The sequence below is a fragment of the Cryptotermes secundus genome, unplaced genomic scaffold, assembly GCF_002891405.2.
Source record: "Cryptotermes secundus unplaced genomic scaffold, Csec_1.0 scaffold816, whole genome shotgun sequence".
In the NCBI taxonomy this organism is placed as follows: domain Eukaryota; kingdom Metazoa; phylum Arthropoda; class Insecta; order Blattodea; family Kalotermitidae; genus Cryptotermes; species Cryptotermes secundus.
The window spans coordinates 1,691,864-1,715,178 of record NW_019724601.1 but is presented as its reverse complement, the minus strand read 5'-3'; the positions used below and the strand labels follow the sequence as shown (position 1 = coordinate 1,715,178).

At 43.9% G+C, this 23,315-nt stretch overlaps 1 protein-coding gene across 3 annotated transcripts in view; it reads left to right on the top strand.

The window, feature by feature from the left end:
* The window catches only part of LOC111862450 (frizzled-2), a 99,990-nt gene extending 77,940 nt beyond the window's left edge, over window positions 1-22,050 (top strand). For all 3 annotated transcript variants that reach the window (XM_033750662.1, XM_033750663.1, XM_023847855.2), the window contains 3 exons: window positions 16,140-17,829; window positions 19,265-19,545; window positions 20,107-22,050. In XM_033750662.1, the coding sequence (XP_033606553.1) occupies window positions 17,020-17,829; window positions 19,265-19,545; window positions 20,107-20,956 (1,941 nt within the window). In that variant the 5' untranslated portion in view covers window positions 16,140-17,019 and the 3' untranslated portion in view covers window positions 20,957-22,050. The remainder of the gene's footprint in view (window positions 1-16,139; window positions 17,830-19,264; window positions 19,546-20,106) is intronic.
* Window positions 22,051-23,315: the final 1,265 nt, after the last annotated feature.

Here is a 23,315-nt window from a genome sequence, read left to right as displayed (position 1 = left end):
AACCATCGCTGTGACTACCTCAGATCATACATTTATTCCATTGTTTTTGTCCAAAATTTATTCCTGAAATGAGGTCGGGCAAAACACTTGTCACGCCTAATCTGTCACTTCTGCAATAAAGTTTGTCCATCCCTGGTCTAAAACATCTTTCAGGGTGCAGTATTTATAGAGCAGGCAAATTTTGCGAAAGAAACCCCCCGTGTATTCAGGCATCGTGGCCCTCTGAGGATCATCTTACTCGTGCTCGTGTGACTCGGTATGCTCGCGAGTAATGTGGACGACATGACAAGTCACGAGACAAGCAAATTTTTAATTTAAAAACTATAGCCAATAAACTAAAATACGACTACAGCCTATACACACTACGAGTAAATATACGGATCCTCACGCGCCGAAGCCTGGCGAGCAACTGAAGTAGTGTGGACGAAGATTTACGGGCACAAGTAAAAGCCAGACGAGTATCCCCACGAGCACGAGCACGAGCACGAGTAATGTGGACGCGCCTTTGGAGTTCTGTTTTCTGGGATACCGATCCCAGTGGCCGTTCGGCCTCAGGCATGAAAAGTCTTCGCCCGCTAGAACACTGGGATCGTGGGTTCGAATTCAAATTGTGGCATAGATGTTTGGTGTGTGTATGCCTTTATTCTGTGTTCATGTTGTTCAGTGTGTAGGTAGCGGCCTTGCGACGGGCTGATCCCCGTCCAAGGAGTCCTACCGACTATACATATACCGAGAAACTGCAAATCGGCCAAGGTCCACAAGGGTTGTAGAGCCACATACGTATAGATAAATCTTCTGGGGTACCACGAAAACTATTCTGGTGAAAGTTAAGTGACGTATTGATTCCATTTTGAAGGATCCTTCCTTGGTTTACTTTTGTATCCTTAAAGTGTTAAATGTTTTCAATCGACAACAAACAGTGAATTGATTTTGCACTGTAAGGACCGATTGTAATCAACGAAACAAGTTTAGTAATTTCGGAGACGAAACGAGTGGCCTCGTTCCTTCCGTTCAAATAACAAATGAAACACAGCCCGAAATATTAACTGACAGTCTGTCTAAAACATCTTTACTTCAGACTTTCCAACCAAAACCGTGTGTGCATTTGTCTTCTCACCCCATGCGTGCTACATGCCCCGCCCATCTCAGTCTCCTTGACTTGATCATTCTAACTATACTTGGAGAAGAGTACAAGTTATGAAGTTCCTCATTATGCAGTTTTCTCCAACCTCCTGTCACTTCATCCCTCTTCGGTCCAAATATTCTCCTCAACACCCTGTTCTCAAACACCCGCAGTCTATGTTCCTCCCTTAATGTCAGAGACCAAGTTCCACACCCATAGAAAACAACAGGCAGAATAATAGTTTTGTATATAATCATTTTTATGTTTTTAGACAGCAGACGAGAAGACAAAACTTCTGGACTGAATGGTAGCAAGCATTACCCGAAATCAATTTCGTCTTAATTTCCTCTGAACCAAATTTTGAGTTGTTACTGTCATTCCCAGACATTTGAAATGTGTCACATTTTCAAAGGATCTGTTAGCTACTGAAGAAAGAACCTAGTAAATTTATAATTAAGACGTAACTTTGTACGTCGCTATCTAATGACGTCATATTTTCAAAGATATTTTAGTCACAGTATATGGCTGATTTCGTATGGGTATATTATTTCCCTAGGACAAACGTGGGTTTCAAAAATGAACAACAATAGAATAGCATATGTTCGTTCCGAATAAAACAAAGTAGAATCGACATCAATAACAAACACATGGAAACTGAAAGCAATGCCGAAATTATCTTTTCTTACGTTCATTTCTCTACCCTTCTTCTATTCCACATGCTTTCCGCATCTAATGAATTCCGATACATGCATTTTTTTATTCTTATCAACACACTCTTCCCCCCTCAAAACCGTTCTCAAGTTGTCATGTTCATTAGCGCCATTGTCTTGCCGGCAGCTTCAGGGCTAATCTCTCTCTGTTGCAGCCGCTAGGGGTTGTTAGCGGCCTGGCGGAAATGAGAGGAAGCAGGGCGTGGGCGTGGGGGAGGGTGTTCTGAATCCAGAATTACGATTATATACAGTAGGAGGAAGCATCCAGGGTACAGCATCTTGCATGCCTTGCATAAAACACAAAGCGAATGACAGTCCTTACTAAAAGTTAGTTAAATGTTGGGTTTGACACATTCAGAGTTGAAGAGACCCTAACCCTCATAAAGTAAATCGCACCCCTGTGCCTAAGCACCATGCCAGGAAGAGCAGCTAGCGACGAGGTAAATGTATAGGTACTCTTGTCCTCGGAACTGGATATACGGATTCATGGGTTCTCCCGGCGAGGACTATCTTCTGGGGGGTGTAGCCTGATGTAGGGTTTCCGACGTTTCGGAGTATCCTGCAGCCTACTATTCTATCCCGAAGATGGATGTAGTAGATTCCTCCGAAACTTATTCTGTTACGGAGACAACAGGAAACTCCGAAGAAGATGGTGGCAGTAGGTTTCTTTCAAATACCGTATTTACGCATGTATAGGCCGCGTGCGTGTATAGGCCGCAGCACAATTTTCAGACAGAAATTATAGAAAAAATAATTTTCTTGGAATATTATTTCAGGAGTAGAACACCCTGTATTACTAATTATGAATATAATTTTTTTAAATGAAGTGTGATTTCGAATATTTCGAATATAAGCCGCACCCCAGTTTTCGTCTTGAATTTTTGGCAAAAAATGTGCGGCCTATACATGCGTAAATACGTTATACTAAATGTACTTCTACCCTGAAGATAGGTGCAGAAGGTTCACCGAAACATGATTTTCTACACTCAGAGAAAGTTACTCCGAAACTTCTTTATATCAGGCTACAACTTGCTACATTTTAGCAGGCACCGCTGTGATAACATCGAAGCTTACATATGTGCGTGGGTTGTGTGAATGGAAGAGGGGATAAAACTGGCTCAGGATCGTGCCCAATGACAGGTAGTGAAGCGTCTGACTGCTATGAGAGTCATTTTAACGCACACCGGACCATATGGCAGTGGCCTGCACGTTCTGATGGTTCTCTCGGTCCTCAAACAGAAGGAGTGAGGTCTGATCTGGCGACAGACCGCCCCTACTCGCTGTATAAATAACAGCGGGGATGTATCAGGGAGAGGCCGTGAGTGCGTGCTGTACCTCGCATGTTAATGAGACAGGTGATATACAAACAGTACTTATCGACACCCACGGCAGAACAAGTCCAAATACCGCCTCACGAGACGGGAATTTCCACCCGCCCCCTTTCAGTTAACAGATCAAATTTCTCCAAGCTTCGTCACAATTAATAACACGAAATTTTCTCGATATTCTGAAGAAATCTCACAGGTCCTGTTAGTTTTTAAAATTATTTTATTTAAATTGTGATATAACCCGTTTAGATTACTACCAATTAATGGCCATGACAGAAATGACGAAATAAATTTCCGTTGAACAAAACATCGCATTATGCTAAAAGCCGGAAGGTCTCGGGTTCGATTCCCGATGAGGTCATTGGACTTTTTTTCTTTCAATTTAACTAATTTTGTGGTCGACTCAGCCTCTAACAGAAATGAGTACCAGGAATCTTCCTTGGTTGTAAAGGGCGGCCGGCGCGTAAGGCTGACAACCTCAACGCCATCTGTGAGCCGATTGTCTAGAAAATGTGGGAGCCTCGACGTCTCACAACCTTATGCGCATTCACGGTCTGTTACAGGGATAGTTTTACCTTTTTTTTAACAAAAACTAGTTTGTAAAATTGGGCCCTTAAAATTGTGCCCCCAGAACCGGCGTCTTGGTTTGCCCACGCTGTCTCACCGGGTCTTCATGGAGGTTACTAGCGGCCGGAGCGTCAGTTGTCTACTCACCGTCTATATTCCGTCTACTAAGGGAACAGGAATGCGTCATCAACAATTAGTGACGCAGTCTGTTACGTCATTTATTTTTTTGAATTTTATAAATATTTATCTTCCGCCCCACTCGTGTTATGTGCCCCCGTTTTCTCATTTTGATTTGAAATTTGAGATTCTCACTGCGGTGATGGTTAAAATTGGGGCCATTTCAGCTGTGACACCGTCTAGTTTAGTTCAGAGAAACCTGTTACCTCCATCTTCAGACTAGAATCTCCGTTACGTTAGCACCTACCGAACAAACAAGATGGCGTCTCATCCTTGAACACCGTAATCTTTGGTTGTCGAAAGATATTTTTGAAACAACCGATCATAGAAGAAATATCAATATCGTATGTAGGTGAGCCGTAAATTTACGGACCGAATGATACTTTAAAAACCGACTCAATTCGTCCTCCTTTAGTTTCAAATTCCTTCTTGAGGCAAGCATTTAGAATTTTTCTGTCGAATTTTTCGAAACATTTCTTATATCTGCAAGTGCTCGCGAACTATATTTTGAAAACTACTGCTATAGAGGAAGACGAGATCTCAATAGATGCAGAAGATGATGGTTGGAGGTCGGAACAGGCCACAGGCAATTTACCCATAAGTCCAGTAAAAGAAGTCAAGACGAGAACTTGTTGTGTGTCATCATGTTGTGAAGCAAGCTGAATTCCCATAGCGCTAAGCAATAAATTGGACGTAATGACAGTCTGTGAAGACAGTAACACACAATTAACCCCAATCAGAAGACATACTGTAACTGAGCTCATGCTATTTCCACAAACGAAATCTGAGAAGTAATTCTTCCTTGTTATTTAATGACACATCAGTTTCACTTGTTCCTTAAACCTGTAAAGCTTAGTGGTAACTATACGAACCACCTGCTTTAACATGCTAAAACTCTCCATTCTGCCCATTATATTTGGAAGAACTAGGAATAGATGAAATATGATATTAAAATGAATCTTAAAAGAATGAAATCTGACAGTGTGGGCTGGATAGGGACCAATGTCGGGCTCTTGTGAATACGGCAACGAACCTTCAAGTTCCGTTAAATTCTGGGAATTTTATGACAAGCTGAGGAACTACTAGCTTCTCAAGAGGGACTCCCGTGCAATTAGTTAGGTAATTAGAGGTCTATTTGGAAATTTACAGACTAACGTACGTGGATGTTTGATCCATAGGCCAGTTTATGGGGGGCTATGCTACAAGCCGGAAGGTCGCGGGTTCAAGTCCAGCCCCACTATGCCCCTGGGGTCGACTCAGCCTCTAACAGAAATGAGTACCAGGAATTAATTAAATAATTGTCCTGGGAGTAAAGCGCGGCCGGCGCGTAAGGCTGACAGCCTTACCGCCATCTTTGAGCCGATTGTCTAGATAATGTGGGACCCTCGACGTCTCACAACCCTGTGGGCCTTCACGGCCTGGTACAGGGATAGCTTTACTTTATATGCCAGTTTATGAGAGTGTATACGTGATCGTAGACTTGTACGTCATATACATTTTATACGATTGTACGTTTAAAAATTCAAATTAATAGGAACCATAAAACATGTATACTTAAACAAAAAGTGATCATTTACAGTCCCCAGGTTTGTGCTGTTTCGCATCGTCAAGGGCGTTTACCAGTTCTGAACGGTATTACAAATCTGAGCTTAATAATATATACATATAGGAGTGTTGTTGCGTGTTTTAGACATGAACTTTGCATTTTTAATACATTTCAGAATTGGTATAGAGATCCGTAGATATTGAAAGAACGTAAAACATATTATCACGATTTAGGTGTGTGTGTGTGAATATAGACGGGGTATGGATAAGAGATTGGATTTATTGACATCACTCGGAACTATATGTAACACAGAGCTATCGCTAACCCCCACACTTTAATCACTACAGCACCCTCTAAGCATTTTCCAGCCTCCAGCCGTTCCCCAGCAACTGCTTCTAACAGTGAAGATTTTTTTGCTTCCCGAGCTCAGGTCCTCTTGTCACAGCCGCCCGTGCAGAATTCTCGCCAATTCCTTCAACTGCCAACTGTCACCTTACTGCAGTGCTATCTCTTCTCAGCCTCCCTTGCAGAGCTCAACTCAACTTTCAACTCCCTTCAAGTTATTCTCTCTGCTGACCTGGAGTCCTGTTATATAGCCTGAGGGCGGACCCAATAGAAAATACCGCTTTCAGTAGTTCCTTTATTATTTTATGCGTGTGTACCAATCCGTTGCCTAGAAATGGCCGTATTCTTTGTTTGTTTCGAGGTCTGTGCCCAGCAACGGGTCTACGCGCCATAATATCCTTTAAATCTGGACGTTCAATATGGTTTATTTTACCTTGTACATGTACGTAATTCTGAATGGGAACAGCCCAGAAGATGTAACCCATCAAAGGAAGTTCGGAGTGGGGCGAGCTGAGTGGCTGTGGCGACTGCTACGTGGACGGCCTAGAAATCGGAATTCGATTTTCAGCAGGGACAAAAAATTATTCTCTTCTTCAAAGGGTCCAGACTCGCTCCGAGGCTCACCCAGCCTCCAATACGGGGGGGGGCTCTTTCTCCGAAGGTAAGGCGGTCGGGGTGTGATTGTTACCACTCATTTCTATCTAATGTAGAGGTATACCTCCACTCTCCTATACACCATCATGCCTTGGTGCTTAATTAATTAACTATCCATGTGCCTTCCATTAATTGAAAACGTGTTTAGCAACATTATTGTGATATGTAGACCCATTTCTAGGCAACGACCCGGTAAACACATTGCCGCTTCAATGAATATGTGGGCAGGATCGGATAACTTCCGTTGCTATGCAACGACGCTCTAAATACAACAATAGAAAAACCGGTGTCGCAAGAGGCGTTTTCTATATGGTTCGTATATATGCATTGTTAAACAACGGATGTGTTTTCTGTGTTGTGGTCCGACCCGAGACTATATAAGGAGAAGCCAACAATAGTTGTCAGTCCAGTCGTATTTATGTTCTGTTCAGTTGTCTGTTGAAAGTCAGTCTGTGAAGAGAAGGCTTAGCATAAGACTGTTATAAATCCGTTGCCAGGATACGACTATTGAAGACTGAGAAGACTTAGCGTGTCCTAGTGATTTGTGAAGTGGGTAGAGTAGCGATAGGCTATAACCGATTGTGAATAAGAGAGATTATAAGAGAAGGTGTTAATAAATGCAATCCAAACCCCGTTATTATTAGTCACGGAGCCATAAACACGTGAAAATATATGGACTGTTTTTTATATATTATTAGTCACGCAGATGCTATAAGGAAATATGTCAAAATATATTAGATATTACCTCGAACTTCGCCGGGGAATTACTTTCTTCATGGAAATTAGTGTTGCCTTGGGTGTTACGGGGTGAAATTTGCACAGAAACCAGCTGTTTCCGTCTTCAGGGCACATAGCTAAGAAATTAGGTGACGTCACATCCCAGAAGATAGAAGTAACCTTGAGAACATCAAATCATTTTTCTTGCTTTATGTTCATGGTTAATGGAGTGTAGGTCACGCACTTGGATACAGTGTAGATTAATTTGTCTGTTAGAACTTCTTCACTGTTATAGTCAGCTCCATTTATTATTAGGCATGAAACTGCCTCATTAATGCACTGTGTAGGATCTGTTACAGACAGACTGGCTCTACACGTTTCCCTAATTAGCGAGAGAGTATTAGTAAGTTCTGCCTCAACAGAAATGTTGTCATCTGAATATGCATGAGTTAAATCTTTGTTTACTGTAGCAAAATTCTAAACCTCTTGGCCTGTTACCAGGTTTTCTGAAGCGTGGAATGGGAAATGCTCCCCTGTTCTGTAGAAATGAGAGTTCTCAATAAGTGACTGCATGTCAAGTCCAGCTATGCTACAAACCGGAAGGTAGCTGGTTTGATTCCCGAAGAGGTCACTGGATATTTCAATTGACCTAATCCTGCCAGCTGCACCATGCTGGTATGGGTCTCGCAGAGGGAACGCCGATGCCAGTAGGTGCTGCTTACTAAATTGTGAGAAAAGCCGAGTCTGCCAGCAAATCTGACGTCCCGCCTCCGAGAGATGGCTCTGGGTGCATTTCATGGTGAGAGCATGGAATGTAGCAGATAGGAGTGAGGGGAAGGCCGAGTGTCTGGCGCCCTAAAACGTGATTATTTGGCTAAGGGGGGAAACTCTGACAGAAAATCTGTGCCCCTCCAGCAAGTTGCTCGATTAGGCTTAAGTAAAACTTTCCCTGTAAGAGACATCGAGGCTCCCACATTTTCTAGACCATCGGCTCACAGATGGCGGTGTCAGCCTTACGCGTCGGCCGCCCTTTACCCTACAGGAAGATTTCTGATACTCATTTCTGTTAGAGGCTGAGTCGACCCCAAGGCCATAGTGGGGCTGGAAGAATTAGGTCAATTGAAAAATCCAATGACCTCAAAGAAATCGAACCCGCGACCTTCCAGCTTGTAGCATAGTGCTTCAACAACGCTACTGCATCCTGATCCCGTAAAACTTTCCAAAATTGAGAACCCGAAAAAGAAATAATATTTTGGAAGCGGTGAAGACCCAAACTGGGCTAAGAGCCATTAGCAGTAGATGTAGTGTTAACAGCGACAAGGCTACAAAAACATCTCGTTAAATCGTCATTATGTGGGAAACCGCGTTGAGAAAGGCGCTCGTTCAGGCAGGACCTACCGTTTAAACATCACTTCCTCTCCCACAAAGAAAAAAAGAAGAGTGCAAAAGAGGATGCGGTGGACAACAGTCCCACGAAAAGGCTGTCTGTTCCTCCTGCTGAACTCATAGGCGTCAGCTGTCAAAAGGACTGGAAGGGGCCCATCATCGCGTTACTGCTCAATTATGGACAATAAAGTACGAAGGATGGATGTGTCACTGGAAGTGTCGCAGTGAGGCAGATACATGCACAAAGCTCCGAATGTACTTAAATAATTTAATCACGTGGATTGCTTCTGTTTTCAGGACCGTTTTATAACCAGCAGGAATAATTGTAACTGTTAATATTTAAACCGCAGACGGCGGCGAAAAGAGAACCCGGTTCCTGGGGCACCCTGTCACTGGGGGACAGAAACAGCCATCTTAATATTCACTGCCATAGTAAAGGGGCACGCGGCAGCCTAGTTGGTTGAGGCACTATGCTATAAGCCGGAAGGTTACAGGTTCGATTCCCGATGGAGGAGTTAAATTTTTTCAATTGATCTAATCCTTCCAGCCGCACTATGACCCTGGAGTCGATTGAGCCTCTAACAGAAATGAGTACCATTAATCTTCCTGGGGGTAAAGACCGGCCGGAGAGTAAGGCTGACACCTGCAACGTGTAGAAAATATGGGAGCCTAGACGTCTCACAACCCTATGGGCCTCTACGGCCTGTTACAGGGATAGCTTTGCCTTTTTACCTTCATGGCAAGGTTAGAAATTGTACCACTATCTGCTCTTTCTGACATTCCGAGTCAGTAGAACATGAAACTCCTCTTAGGCAATAATTTGGGCAAGCGGAAACTGTACATGAGAAGCAGGTCTGCCAGTCTGCTGCAACATAAATTCCCTTGTTAATAAATTCTTTGTTTCTTGGAAGGGAAACTTTAAAAAAATTCTCAGTACAAACAAGGAATAATGAGGCTTATTAATATTATTAACAGAACTTTATGATCCAAAATAAAGTGCTTAATGATTTATATAAATACGAGAAGAGCTGCCGAGTCAAGTCCGAGAACAAGTGCTGGGGCGTCGCTTCTTACTGCAGAAGTATCTGACATCCCCTCCCAGACAAGAATCCCGTCTCCAATTGGCTGATTGTAACTAGCCAAATTCATTATGCGATCAACATAAGCCAATCACGTAAAGACTCTTTAGAACAACGCATTTCCCAGAGACAGAACTCGGATCTCACGCATAGAAGCAGTTTTCTGGTAAAAAGCGTTTAACTATGTCCTTCCGAAGATAAATTGTGGCAGCTACACACAGCTAAAGGTAAGAACGTAAAGTTGTCCCTGTGCTTAACTAATTAAGCACTATTCCATGTAGGCGCAGAGGGCGTGGATGTATAGATCCACTTTTCTTGACCTCGGAACTAGCTGGAGGTGAGTGGTCAGCTTCACGTCCCGGCCGCTTTACCCCGGGAAAGAGCCCCCGCCACCCATTTGATAGGTTGGGTGGGCCCCAGCGCCGGTCTGGACGACGTGGATTAGACCCCTCGGTTGTCACCCCGTTGCTAGTCGCTATACAGACAGGTATACCTGAGAGCTCCTGACAGCTACACATGCCAACAGAAAATTTAATGTCTCAAGAAAACTATCGATTTGCCTCCTGTGGTGAATTTGCCCCAGTTACGGTCAATCAAACTGGATGAAAGACAAGGCAGGAACAAGGAACATGTAACTCGCCAATAAATCAGTCACCCCTTTAGAAATTGTTAAAGAGGACAACAATGTCCGCAGAAAAATGTAACAGGGTTGAACTGTCCTGGTATTTAATTAATTACATACCATGCCATGAAGACGTATGGGGGAGTGGGGGTATAGTTCCACCATTCTTGACACTTTTACTAAATGGAGGTCAGCTTCATGCTCCGGCCGCTTTCCCACTGTGTAACGACCTCCCCCGGTACCTACTAGCGAAGGGAAAACCATTCACCGCGACAAGAAACTTAAACCTCAAAAAATAATTTCTCCTCTCCTCTCCTTCTGCTTGCCTCCTTATTCTTCCTGCACATCTCTTCCTCCATGTTTCCGCTCTTCTCATATTCCTCCCTCATCTCTTTCCACATTCTTTTACGCAATATTCCTCACACCCTCCATCTTTACATTATTGTTTCTTCCCGTCTTTGTGTTCATATACATTTATTCTTTGATCGCTTTTCCTTCGCTGCCCTAACACGCATAGTTATGAATTCAGATATGGAGACCCGCCGTACTCTCTCTGTTCAGGACGCAACAGTCTCAATTGCTTGCCATGACAACCAATTAGAGCAGATAGGTAGGGCTGGGGTTCCCACACTGAACAGTATGATATTCCGTATTGCTCGTTCTGCGACAATCTTCACGAAACGGAATTTGAAATGTAAAAATATAGTTGTCTCAGTGCTTAACAAATTAAGCACTGAACTATGAAGACGTATGGGGGAGTGGATGTATAGATCCATATTTTCTTGATCTTGGCGCTTTTGGAGTGAGAGGTCAGCTTCACGCCTCGGCAGCTTTACCTCCGGGGAAAGAGCCCCCGGTTGCCATTGGATAGGAAGCCGGGTAGGCCCCAGAGCCGATCTGGACGACGTGGAAAAGAGAAATTTTTTTACCCTGCCGGGACTCGAAATCCGATCCCTTGGTCGACCAGCCCGTAACTAGTCGCTGAACCGACAGTGATATCCCGGCTATAATGGAACAAAAAAATCTCCGTGGTTTTAGTCCGCAAGCGAACTATACTGACCGACCGAGCGACCGCCGCTTGTCGGCGAAGTTAGTGTCAACTTTAGGGGATAGAGGGTGTCGCGTGGTCAGCGGAACGAATCCCCACGGCCGTTAATTTCTAATGAAATTGTAAATATATTTATTTCAGGAATTTACCTCTATCCCATCAAAAGACATTTCCGTTTCTTGTGCAGTACAAGGTTCTATTGTACTACAGCTATCCCGAGGAACGCTATCCTGCCCTTCGTACAGGGACTTCCGTTGGAGTACCGTGAATTACAGAAAGCTGAGGAAATTAAAGCTGTTACAGAAGACAGTAATGATTATATTATTTATATTGAAACTCGTTTTTTAATTTGTTTGGGGAGCCGGGATAGCTCAGTACGAATAGCGACTAGGATACAGGCTTGAGGATCGAGGATCAGGGGTTCGATTCACGGCAGGGGCAAGAGATCTCTCTGTCTCTTCCCTATAACTTTCAGACCCGCTCTGAGGCGCACAAATCTCCTATACAATTGGAAACCGAGGTCTGTTTCCCTGAGGTTAAAGAGGGAGGGGCTTGAAGCTGACCACCCAATCTAGTGCCGAAGTTAAGAACGTTGGAATTATACCATACGTCTTCTTGGCGTAGTGATTAATTAATTAAATTTAGGAATAACTTCAGCTTTTTTGATAACGCTATTGGTGTATGAGGCTGTGCATTACCGAAAAATTGAAAGACAGTAACGAACGTACGTACATAGAAGGGATGTGAAGTGAAGAGATTGTGGTCCAACTCGAGGTTCTGCTGTGACTTCTTTTGGACTGAGTAAGGAAAACCAAAAATATTGTCACGACAGTCCGTCACCTGAGATCTAAAGCCGGGATCTGCCCAATTCGAGGCAGGACCGCTACCCAATTGACCAGGACAGTTTTGTAATGCTTTTGGGGTGGGACTAAGTCCCTTGTACTGCGGCCACTTCTGGCCTATTGTACCAGCCCCAGATGATAGGTGAGGGTGATTGTGGAGCAATTGGTGGAATGAAGATTGGCAGGGGAAACCGAAGTACTCGGAGAAAACCTGCCCCAGCGCCACTTTGTCCACCACAAATCCCACTTGACCAGAACCCGGGCCGCCGCGGTGGGAAGCCAGCGACTAACCGCTTGAGCTATGGCGCGACTCTAAGACCAGGACACTTAGGAAGATATTAAGCAATAAACGCCGTAAGACTAGGGACTGTACAAAGGAACTTATGACTTCACATTTATCACGTTTATGAGGTTATGTTGCACAAGATTCGGTACTCTCAAGGCTGTGTCTGAAGATTATGTCTTCTTGTGATGTCACTTCGTGTAAGCTGTTGGTTAACACCGCTTCGGAGTAACTTGCTGCCTCCAACTTCAGGATATATTATTTTCACATTACGTTCTTCATGCGATTAAATCGAAACGGATAGAAAGCAGATTGGATTAGCGTTAGCATTCTAGTTTCGTGTTCAGGAAGTGCTTTGTTCGAATCTCGGCTCGGCCACAGGCTATCCTGACTGATGTATTTCGTTGTTTTCCTCAGTCCTTTTGGGAGCCGGGATAGTGCAGTCGGTAGAGCGACTAGCTACTGGTTGGACAGCTGAGGCGTCGGAGTTCGAGTCTCTGTAGGGTCAAGAATTTTCTCTTCTCCACGTCGTCCAGACAGCTCTGGGGCCCACCCAGCCTCCTTTCCATTGGGTACCGGGCCCTTTCCACGGCCGGGGGCTAATACGGGCGGAGCGTGAAGCTGACCACTCACCTACAAATAGTGACGAGGTCAAGAAAACGTGGATCTACACATCCACCCCCCCATACGCCTTCATGGCGTAGTGCTTAATTAGTTAAACACAGGGACAACTTTACCGTTACCTCAGCCCATCCACTGGCCATTAGGCCACCAGTGGTTTCTTTAAAATTCTGTCCACTCCTTTCGTCCGTCGTCCTGCCATTTGACGTTTATAACCTGGATAGTGCGAGATCCGTAGATTCAACAGCAACAACAACAACAAGGTGGATGGAATGGGCAGGGCATGCAGTACGCATGGAACGAGAATGAGGCGACTGCTCATCCCGTGGGCGCTCTGTGACATATGGGGAGTCTCTTTGTCCTGTTGGACTGTCCAGATGTCAATCCTAGAGCCCGTCCTGTCAGTCCCATGAACACTTGCGGTTTTATTGTTATAACTTTGACAAGGGTTTCAAGCCCAAACGTCGATTTCTACTTAACCCTAATGACAACGAACCCTAGTTCAAGGCCATCGCTGACTGTAGCGCTCGGCCATTGGCTCTTCCCATTGCCGTGGGTACAATTGGCATGTCTATTGATTCTTGCTTTGAGAACAGAAGTGGTGTGATGTTTGTACGGTCGTTATTAAGTTTTGTCGGTCTGCTGCAACTCTTCCTCCTCCTCCTCCTCTTCATTCTTCTCCTTCTACTCCTACTTCTCATTCTTCTCCATCTCCTCCTCATTCCCTCTTCCCCATCCTCTTCATTCTTCTGATCCTTCTACTACTCCTGCTTCTCCTCATTCTTCTCCTCTTCCTCCTCCTCTTCATTCTTCTCCTTCTACTCATTCTTCTCCATCTCCTCATTCCCTCTTCTCATCCTCTTCATTCTTCTCCATCTCCTCATTCCATCTTCCTCCTCTTCATTCTTCTCCTTCTACTCCTAGTTCTCATTCCTCTCCATCTCCTCCTCATTCCTTCTTCCCCCTTATCTTCATTCTTCTTATTCTTCTACTCCTATTTCTCCTCAATCTTCTCTTCATTCTTCTCCTACTCANCTTCTCCGTCTACTCATTGTCCATCTCCTCCTCATTCCCTCTTCCTCCTCCTCTTCATTCTTCTTATCCTTCTACTCCTCCTATTTCTCCTCATCTTCATTCTTTTACCCCCCTCCTCCTCATCCTGCTCATTCTTTTTATTCTTCTCAAACTCCTTCCCCTCTTCCTCCTCATTCTTCTACTCCTCCTCCTTATTCTTTTCTGGCCGCGCAACCCTGTGTGGGTCTTGGCCTCCTCCATGTTTTCGTAACAGTAGATTTATCCGGGGTGGTGTCTCTAGCCCCACGCCCAACCCCCAATTTAGAACACCAGGGACTACATTTTGTCTGGCCTCTACCATTTGATCTATGTGGCATAGGTGGCCATACCAGGATTCTGAGTTCTCAAGCAGCACTTCCCTGCGAAACTTACTTAAACATCTACTGTACTTCACATCATCACATCCCAGAGGATGTCTCTCTTCAAGACAATTCTGATTTCTAATTACTGGACAAACAGCTTCCGTAATTTTCCTATTCCTGCTGTAAGCTTGAGCACGGGACGTGATCGTTCACAAAGATTGGATGATTTCGGATCCGACGTCACGCCTACTCTACCACCAACACAGGGGTGAGAGAGAAAGGGTAGTTTATTGAGTTCGGGACAGAAGGTTTGAAGGTTCGTTTATTTACTTAATACGAAATCCGTTCCCACTATACTGACACGAGGAAACCTCACCCCTAAACCAATCAATTTCCTGACACATCGCAGGGGGGTGATGATGTCATTTTCGGAGGTTGCTACTAGACTCCCGCATTGCCGACTACTCATATTCGCAGTGGCGTAGAGTGTAATATGTTGGAGGAAGGAAAGCAGGGTACAAGTCTACAGATTATATTTATTACGTCTTTGTCTCTCTGTTTCAAATTGCGAGAAAGGTACATGTGGGGTATCCAATAAGAAAGAATAAGTGAGAGATGGAATGTCGCACACTTGGCGTCTGGCCTACGCTACTGCAGCGCCACTCAACCTGTGGGGCGCGATGTAAATCGAAAAGTACGTGAAGTTAAACGCCTTTTAGCACATTACAAATCTCAGTGGCTTGTAGTCCGCAAGCGAACTATACCGACCGAGCGACCGCCGCTTGTCGGCGAATTTAGTGCCAACTTCAGCGGATAGAGGGTGTCGCGTGGTCAACGCAACGAATCCCCAAGGCCGTTAATCTCGGTTTTCTAGACCGAAGCCACTATTTCCTCGAAATATCTCATCAGTTAACATCACGAGGCTGAGTGGACCCCGTTCCAGAACCACTACTTCTCAGAAGATCTGATAGCGCCGGGAATCGAACCCGGGACCTCTGGATCTGTAGCCAGGAACTCTGACCATTAGACTACAGAGGCGGTCACATTAAAAGCAGTCCTCAAAAATGTGATACTAGCAGTGATATTTTCTTTTGTATTTTTCTGTATGTGTGTGCCACAATTAAAAGAATATTCAGAGGTAGAGCAAGAAAAGAAACTCTCCTAAAGCTTTATACATTCCCGCTACAGAGACCAACCGGATAATGCTGTTTAAGGAAACAGTCTCTGTTTATTGTGAGAACCATACGGAACACACAGATACACTGTGTGGGCAGAATATATAGCAATTCAGTCCGTAACTCACAGAAAACATATTACGTCTCCGCTACAAAGCCCAACCGGTTAATGCTGTTTAGGGAAACAGTTGCTGTTTATTGTGGGAACCATACTGAACACACAGATACACTGTGTGGGCAGAATATATAGCAATTCAGTCCGTACCTCACAGGAAACACATTACGTCTCCGTTACAAAGCCCAACCGGTTAATGCTGTGTAGGGAAACAGTCGCTGTTTATTGTGAGAACCATATGGAACACACAGATACACTCTGTGAGCAGAATGCAGAGTTTTAATATGTTAAAAGAGGGTGGTAATATTAGTAATTATTAGGCTTCAAAGGGTAAATTAAGTATAAGGAAAATTTTACATGTGTTAGCTTAATTCATGACGTTTTCATTCTTATTTTAACTTACAATATTTTTCTTTCTTTTCCAGGAAACAACCACCATCTGTGCAGTGAGTGTCTAGAAAGCTGCCTGACAGACAGACAAACACGTTTTCGCCATTTCAGCTTATAATGTAGTTCTCAGAAATATGAAATGAGAACAACGGTAAATTGCAGGCGATTTGTACCAAGCATCTTTTTGACAATGACAACTTCGTTAAGGAGAATGGAAACATGGAGTGGTCAGAAATAAAGAGACAAAAGATGTCAATTTCTCGACCTTGCAGGAATGTGGGTAAAACAAAGGAGAGACGCCAACCTCTGTTCCTGTACAACAAAGGACACTTTATTTAAGAGAAACTTACTAATTCATGGACAAGGATACGTTCAGTAAATATATTCTCTTCCGCATACAATTGAATCGCGTCCAGATTAATTTGCAAGGCAAAATATTCGGTTTGTTAAAGTGGCTGAATATTATTGTTTTACAGAAACAAAACTTCGGAATAAAAGCGAACATTCTGTTGTTATCAAGTAAACTGTTAAGTCTTCGTTTGGATAGCATACCTGTGACCCAATGAAAATACAGAAATTTATACAAATACAGGTTTCGACAACAAAACAATGTCAACATTTTTATTTCCGCAAGAAAATCAATGAACTGAGAGAAAAGGCGATCTAAAAATATTCATTTTGTGGTTTCCATGTATCAAATAGTGACTGACTGTAGGAGAAATAACTTTAGTGCAGTTCAGAACTGTAAATTTTTAAAAGAAACAAGAAAATGGATTATTCATATAAGCAGTTCTTGCAGTATTATGGGCAGTGACTAGTCCCATTTCACCAAGATTTCAAAGAACCAATAAAGTGCGCTAGTAGAATATGCAGTCCTTGTAGCCTTACAGGCACTGATGCTCTAGTTTTCACACGATGTGTCGTGATTGGTACCTATTGCCTATTATATTCATTTTAACGATGATACAAAATGGCAGCGCAGCTGAGAAGACAACCGGAACAGGAAGTGCCGCCACTAATAGCGGAAGCAGTGGCGCTAGCAGTGGCAGCAACATCGGAGCATCAACTTTATCATCTTCGTCAGCTGGGGCAGTTACGCCATTAAGATGCGAGGAAATTACTATCCCAATGTGCAGAGGAATCGGGTACAATATGACGTCAATGCCTAACGAGTTGAATCACGACACGCAGGAGGAAGCCGGGCTTGAAGTTCATCAGTTTTGGCCTCTAGTGGAGATTCACTGTTCACCAGACCTGAAATTCTTTCTGTGCTCCATGTACGCCCCGATTTGTATAGAAGACTACCTGAAACCATTGCCAGCTTGTAGAAGTGTTTGCGAGAGGGCCAGGAACGGTTGTGTGCCCATTATGAAACAATATGGCTTCCAGTGGCCAGAGAGAATGGCATGTGAGAAGTTTCCGGTGCATGGAGACCCCAATAATCTCTGCATGGAACAGAATAATAGAACAGATTCTAGTTCTACGACCACGGTGAGGCCGACGCGCAAGCCTACTCCAGGGTGCAAGCCAGGGAAGAAGGGATGCCCGGAAAGCGTGGTGCCTCCCAAAAATAAAGAATGCGAATGCAGGTGTAGGCCACCCCTAATTACTTTGGGTAGGGACTCGGAGTGGTTCAATAGGAGTGTCTCAGTTGGAAAAGTCCAGAATTGCGCCTTCCCATGCCGTGGAGCTTTCTTTTCGCAAGAGGAGAAGGATTTCGCATCGGTGAGTAATCATTTGTTTTGATTTTAGAGTTTCACTTCATCTTCGCATCTTATTATGAGCCGGGTTCGCGTAATCGGTATAGCGATTGGTTATGGGCTGGACGACTGAGGTGTCGGAGTTCGAGTCCCGGTAGTGTCAATAATTTTCTCTTCTGGGCCCCACCCAACCTCCTATCCAATGGGCACCGGGGGCTCTTTCTCCGGAGGTAAAGCGGTCGGGGCGTGAAACTGACCACTCACTTTCAGCTAGTGCCGAGATCAAGAAAATGTGGATCTATACATCCACTCCCCCATACGCCTTCATGGCGCTTAATTAGTTAGGCACAGGGACAACTTTACCTTACACTCGCATCCTGCTAAAGAGTTGTCCGTTTTAAAATATGAAAATTTGTACACGTAACATCATTAATTTACATTAAAACGACTACAGCTCAGTCGGTATAACGAGAGACGGTTTCGATTCCCGGCAAGAACAAGAGATTATTATCGTCTTCGTAAGGTCCATGTCTCCACCTGTACCGGGACCTGTTTCCCAGGGTTAAGCGGCCGGGACGTGAAGTGGACCACTCACGGCCATCTAGTCCAGAGATCAAGAATAATGGGGTTATAATTCCACGCCCGCATACACCTTCACAGTGTGGTGCTTAATCAATTACGCGCAAGGACGGTTTTTATTGACCCATTTACAGAGAAATGTTAGGACAGCGACACACGTAGGCTTTTCCGATTTTCTGACGAAATTTATAGTGTTTAAGATGGCTATTGGGATGTAACACCGTGTAGTCCCACAGAAGTTCGTAGGCGTTCCGTGCGTCACAGTTCGTTGTATCACAGTTCCATGCACTTCAGTCCTTGTACTGTAGTTCCTTGTACCACAGTAACCTGCGCTGTAGTTGCATGCACTGCAGCCCTTGTACTGTAGTTCCTTGTATCACAGTACCTTGCATTACAGTTCCATGCACTTCAGTCCTTGTACTGTAGTTCCTTGTATCGCAGTACCTTGCATTACAGTTTCATGCGCTTCAGTCCTTGTACTGTAGTTCCTTGTATCGCAGTACTTTACATTACAGTTCCATGCACTTCAGTCCTTGTACTGTAGTTCCTTGTATCGCAGTACTTTGCATTACAGTTCCATGCACTTCAGTCTGTGTACTGTAGTTCCTTGTATCCCAGTACCTTGCATTAGAGTCCCATGCACTGCAGTCCTTGTACTTTAGTTCCNAGTCCCATGCACTTCAGTCCTTGTACTGCAGTTCCGTGTATCCCAGTACTTTGCATTACAGTCCGATGCACTAGCAGTCCAAGAGCTATAGTTCCTTGTACCACAGTAACCTGCGCTGTAGTTGCATGCACTGCAGCCCTTGTACTTTAGTTCTTTTTGCCGCAGTTCCTTGCACTACGTTCCACGCATCACAGTAGAATGGGTCCTGTTGCAGGTCTGGATAACGCTGTGGTCTGGTCTCTGCTTCGTGTCCACGCTGATGACTCTGACGACCTTCCTCATTGACACCGAGCGTTTCAAGTACCCGGAGAGGCCAATCGTATTCCTGTCGGCCTGTTACTTCATGGTCAGCATCGGTTATCTAGTGCGGGTCATCCTGGGTCATGAGGAGGTCGCCTGCGAGGGCAGTATGATCCGTTACAGCTCCACCGGACCCGTGACATGCACCATGGTCTTCCTGCTCGTCTACTTCTTCGGCATGGCCTCCTCTATATGGTACGCGTGTTACAGCAACACCCATTCCCTCTTCGGAGCCATATAAATCCTTTCTGTGATACGAACACATATATACGTGTATTTCAGAATTACGGGCAGTATTTGCTTGAAGTGCCCGTTATTATTTGATAATGTCAGTAAGGTTATTGTTATTATTATTCTTAGTGGGGTGAGACTAAGTCCACTTGCTACTTCTGCCAGTACTGGCCTATTTTACCCGCCCCACATTATAGATGGTGGTGACTGTGGAGCTGTCGGTGGAATGAGAATTGGCAGGGGAAACCGAAGTACTCGGAGAAAACTTACCCCAACGTCACTTTCTCCACCACAAATCCCACATGACTTGACCCGGGCTCGAACCCGGACTGCCGGGGTGAGAAGCCGGCGACTAAGCGCCTCAGCTATGGCGCCGCCTTATGTCAGTAAGGAATAACTTACTTTCAAAATTCCAAATATACTGTCTTATTTTTGTTACTTAGATCGTCCTAGAGAATTCTAAACTGGAGGACCTCCCCTTGTCTGATATCCGCTAATGCTTACTGTTAATTTGCACATGCGCAGGTGGGTCGTCCTGTCCTTCACGTGGTTTCTGGCGGCGGGACTCAAGTGGGGCAATGAGGCAATTGCCGGATACTCACAATACTTCCATCTGGCGGCTTGGCTCATCCCCACGGTGAAATCAGTGGCCGTCCTCATCACCGCTGCCGTAGATGGTGATCCTGTGGCCGGCATATGCTACGTCGGCAACCAGAACACGGACAATCTGAGAGGCTTTGTCCTTGCACCTCTCGTGGTGTATCTTCTAGTCGGAACGTCCTTTCTTCTCGGGGGATTCGTATCTTTATTTCGTATTCGGAACGTCATAAAGCAGCAGGGAGGTATCGGGGGACGAAGCAAGGCTGATAAGTTAGAGAAATTAATGATAAGAATTGGAATTTTCAGTGTTCTATACACAGTGCCAGCTACAGTTGTGATAGGATGTCACCTTTACGAAACGGCTTTACACGCAGAGTGGATGAACCCTTTGGTGTGTCCGTGTGAAGCGATGGGGCCTCGCTCGAGGTTAAGACCCCTATATTCAGTCCTCATGCTCAAATACTTTATGGCATTAGCGGTTGGTATCACTTCAGGGGTATGGATCTGGTCAGGGAAGACGTTAGACTCATGGAGACGGCTTTCGAGGAGACTGTTTGGGGTCAGTGGCGAGCCTGGTGCTGTGCTCATCAATCCGACGGCTAGCAAACAACGCGCTGCCATGAAACACTACGTGACGTCAGCAGGAGCTGCACCAAGCAGCACCCTCTTGTCAGGGCCTCACATTACAACTGCAGCACCGGGGAGTCTCCAGTCATCAAGTCAACATCATTTTCATCATCATCAACAACAGAGTCAACCGCTGAGTCATGTATGACAGCAGAGACCTGCCATGATGGCCACAAGCGATGTTGCGACGCATATGGACTCTGATTGTACCCTAGAAGAGGAGCGTGGTGTGAAGGTGGTAGTGGCCCTACAGGGGCAACACCTCGCAGCTTCTGAGGGACTCAGTAATTATGGTCCAGTGTAATTGCGTCACAGGTACGGACATTTCAGTGTTCAGTTTTGTAGTTCGCACATATAAATAGAGATTAAATACAGTAATTTTCTTTTCCGTGCTAAAAGAATTTGTTAAGTTACTGTGTAACTGACAAACATTCTAAGGTCACAAACATTACAAAAGAAAAAATGGAAGTAAGAGAGTTTTAAAGGAAGGGCGTGGAGGAATTTCCTACAGCAGGGAACCGCCCTTCTTCTTCTTCTTTTGTCCAGTGGAGGAAAAGCTTTAGACATTATGTATTCCGTTTAATTTCTGCCCAGTCATCGGTAAAATCATCCTAAAAAGGAAGACGTTATGAATGACAAGGCAGTAAAATAAATAGATTTAAGAAACGAATAAAAATAATAGTAAAAGAAGGGTGCAGTGCGTATGAAAAAGCAATGACATTTTAAATTCAAATTTAACCGTCTTCTCAATCAAATGCACAAATGAAGTAGAAGGAAAAATTTACATTCTCGTGCCAATAGAATAATGAAAATGAAGTAACTGATAAGAAAAAAAAAATGGAAGTCATAAAATGCGATTTACATCCACTTGAAGTAGGGAGAAAGTTATTTAATTGAAGAATGCGTTTCTGTAGCGAACAGATCCTCTCTTCTGTCCTCCATATTTATTTCCAAGTTTTATTCATAGATGTCGCAAAGGCTGCGTGTTCTCATTAAAATCAATATACAACGCGGCAATTTCCATTAATAGTTCCTATCAATGCTACAGCTTCTTATGGTAAATATCAGAACGGAACAATGTAGAAAGCCCATTTGCAAATACAGACATACTAATTACATTCCAACGAAACTATCAAAACTACAGAATCTTAATGATATTTGTATTATATCTATTTAAATCTGTATGTATTCGGAAAATCGGAAGGTCGCTGGTTCAAGTCCCGACTAGGTCATTGGATTTTTTCAGTTGCCATAATCCTTCCAGCCGCACTATGGCCCTGTGGTCGACTCAGCCTCTAACAGAAATGAGCACCAGGAATATTCTTGGGGGTAAAGAGCGGCCGGCGCGTAAGGCTGACAACCTTACCGCCATCTTTGAGCCGGTTGTCTAGAGAATGTGGGAGCCTCGACGTCTCACAACCCTATGGGCCTCCACCGCCTGTTACAGGGACAGCTTTACTTACTTACTTACAGTTACCTAATAGCCGGAACGGTCTATAACAAATGTGTAAGTATAGAATGATTAAAGTCTTGAGTTCAGTTCTTCTCTTTCTGCCATTCGGTTAATCGCCTTTAATGCCTACACCTCTAATGTTCTGAGAACAAATTATAATCGTAAATTTTTATTCACTGTTTTATGGTCGTTTAGATCCGACAGTTGAAGAGGTTAGCAGAAAATTGAGGCTGTAAAGGATCAAAAATGGCCTAACTCCTTGGTAGTCTGATGACCAGGGCCAGGATTTTGATGACATGTCATCTTTTTTTCCTTGTATCCTATGCGATGCTCTTAAATATATAAATCTCGGATATGAGCTGCTGGTTACAGAAATGTAAATTTTATAGGTAATTTTTTGACATTTTTAGGTTTAAGGTCATTTTTTCATTTTGGGAGTAATTTTTTGTTACATTTTTGGACTTTTAAGGGTATTTCTTGTCATTTTTGGCCATTTTAGGGAATTTTTCTTCATATATTTTCTGAAATGTGAATAACATGGAAGCGAAGTGTTCTTTCTCTTCTCCTTTAGGTCATTTTTATTGATTTTTTCGGTCATTTTATAGGTAATTTTTTTAACATTTTCAGGCCATCAAAATCCGGGCCCTGCATATTACATTTTTGGGTCATATTTTAGGTAATTTTTCTGGATTTTTTCGGTCATTTTTTAAATATTTTCAGGTCTCAAAATCCGGGCCCTGCTGATGACAGTGGATATGCTAAAGAAAACCACCCTTTAAAATTGCAATAAATCGTGTAATCTTATTTCATAACTGAAAATAATTAATAGTAAGCCAACAGGCGAGAAAGAGCCTGGGACCCTATTATAAATAATCCCGCCTTCATAGTTTATTCACTGCTCGAAATTTCATTCAGTGACTGGACCACAGGTGCCTCAAAATATTAATTTACGATAAACGTAAAAACATTTAAGTTGTCCATATGCTTAACTAATTAAGCACCATGCCATGAAGGCGTATAGGGGAGTGAATATATAGATCCACATTTTCTTGAC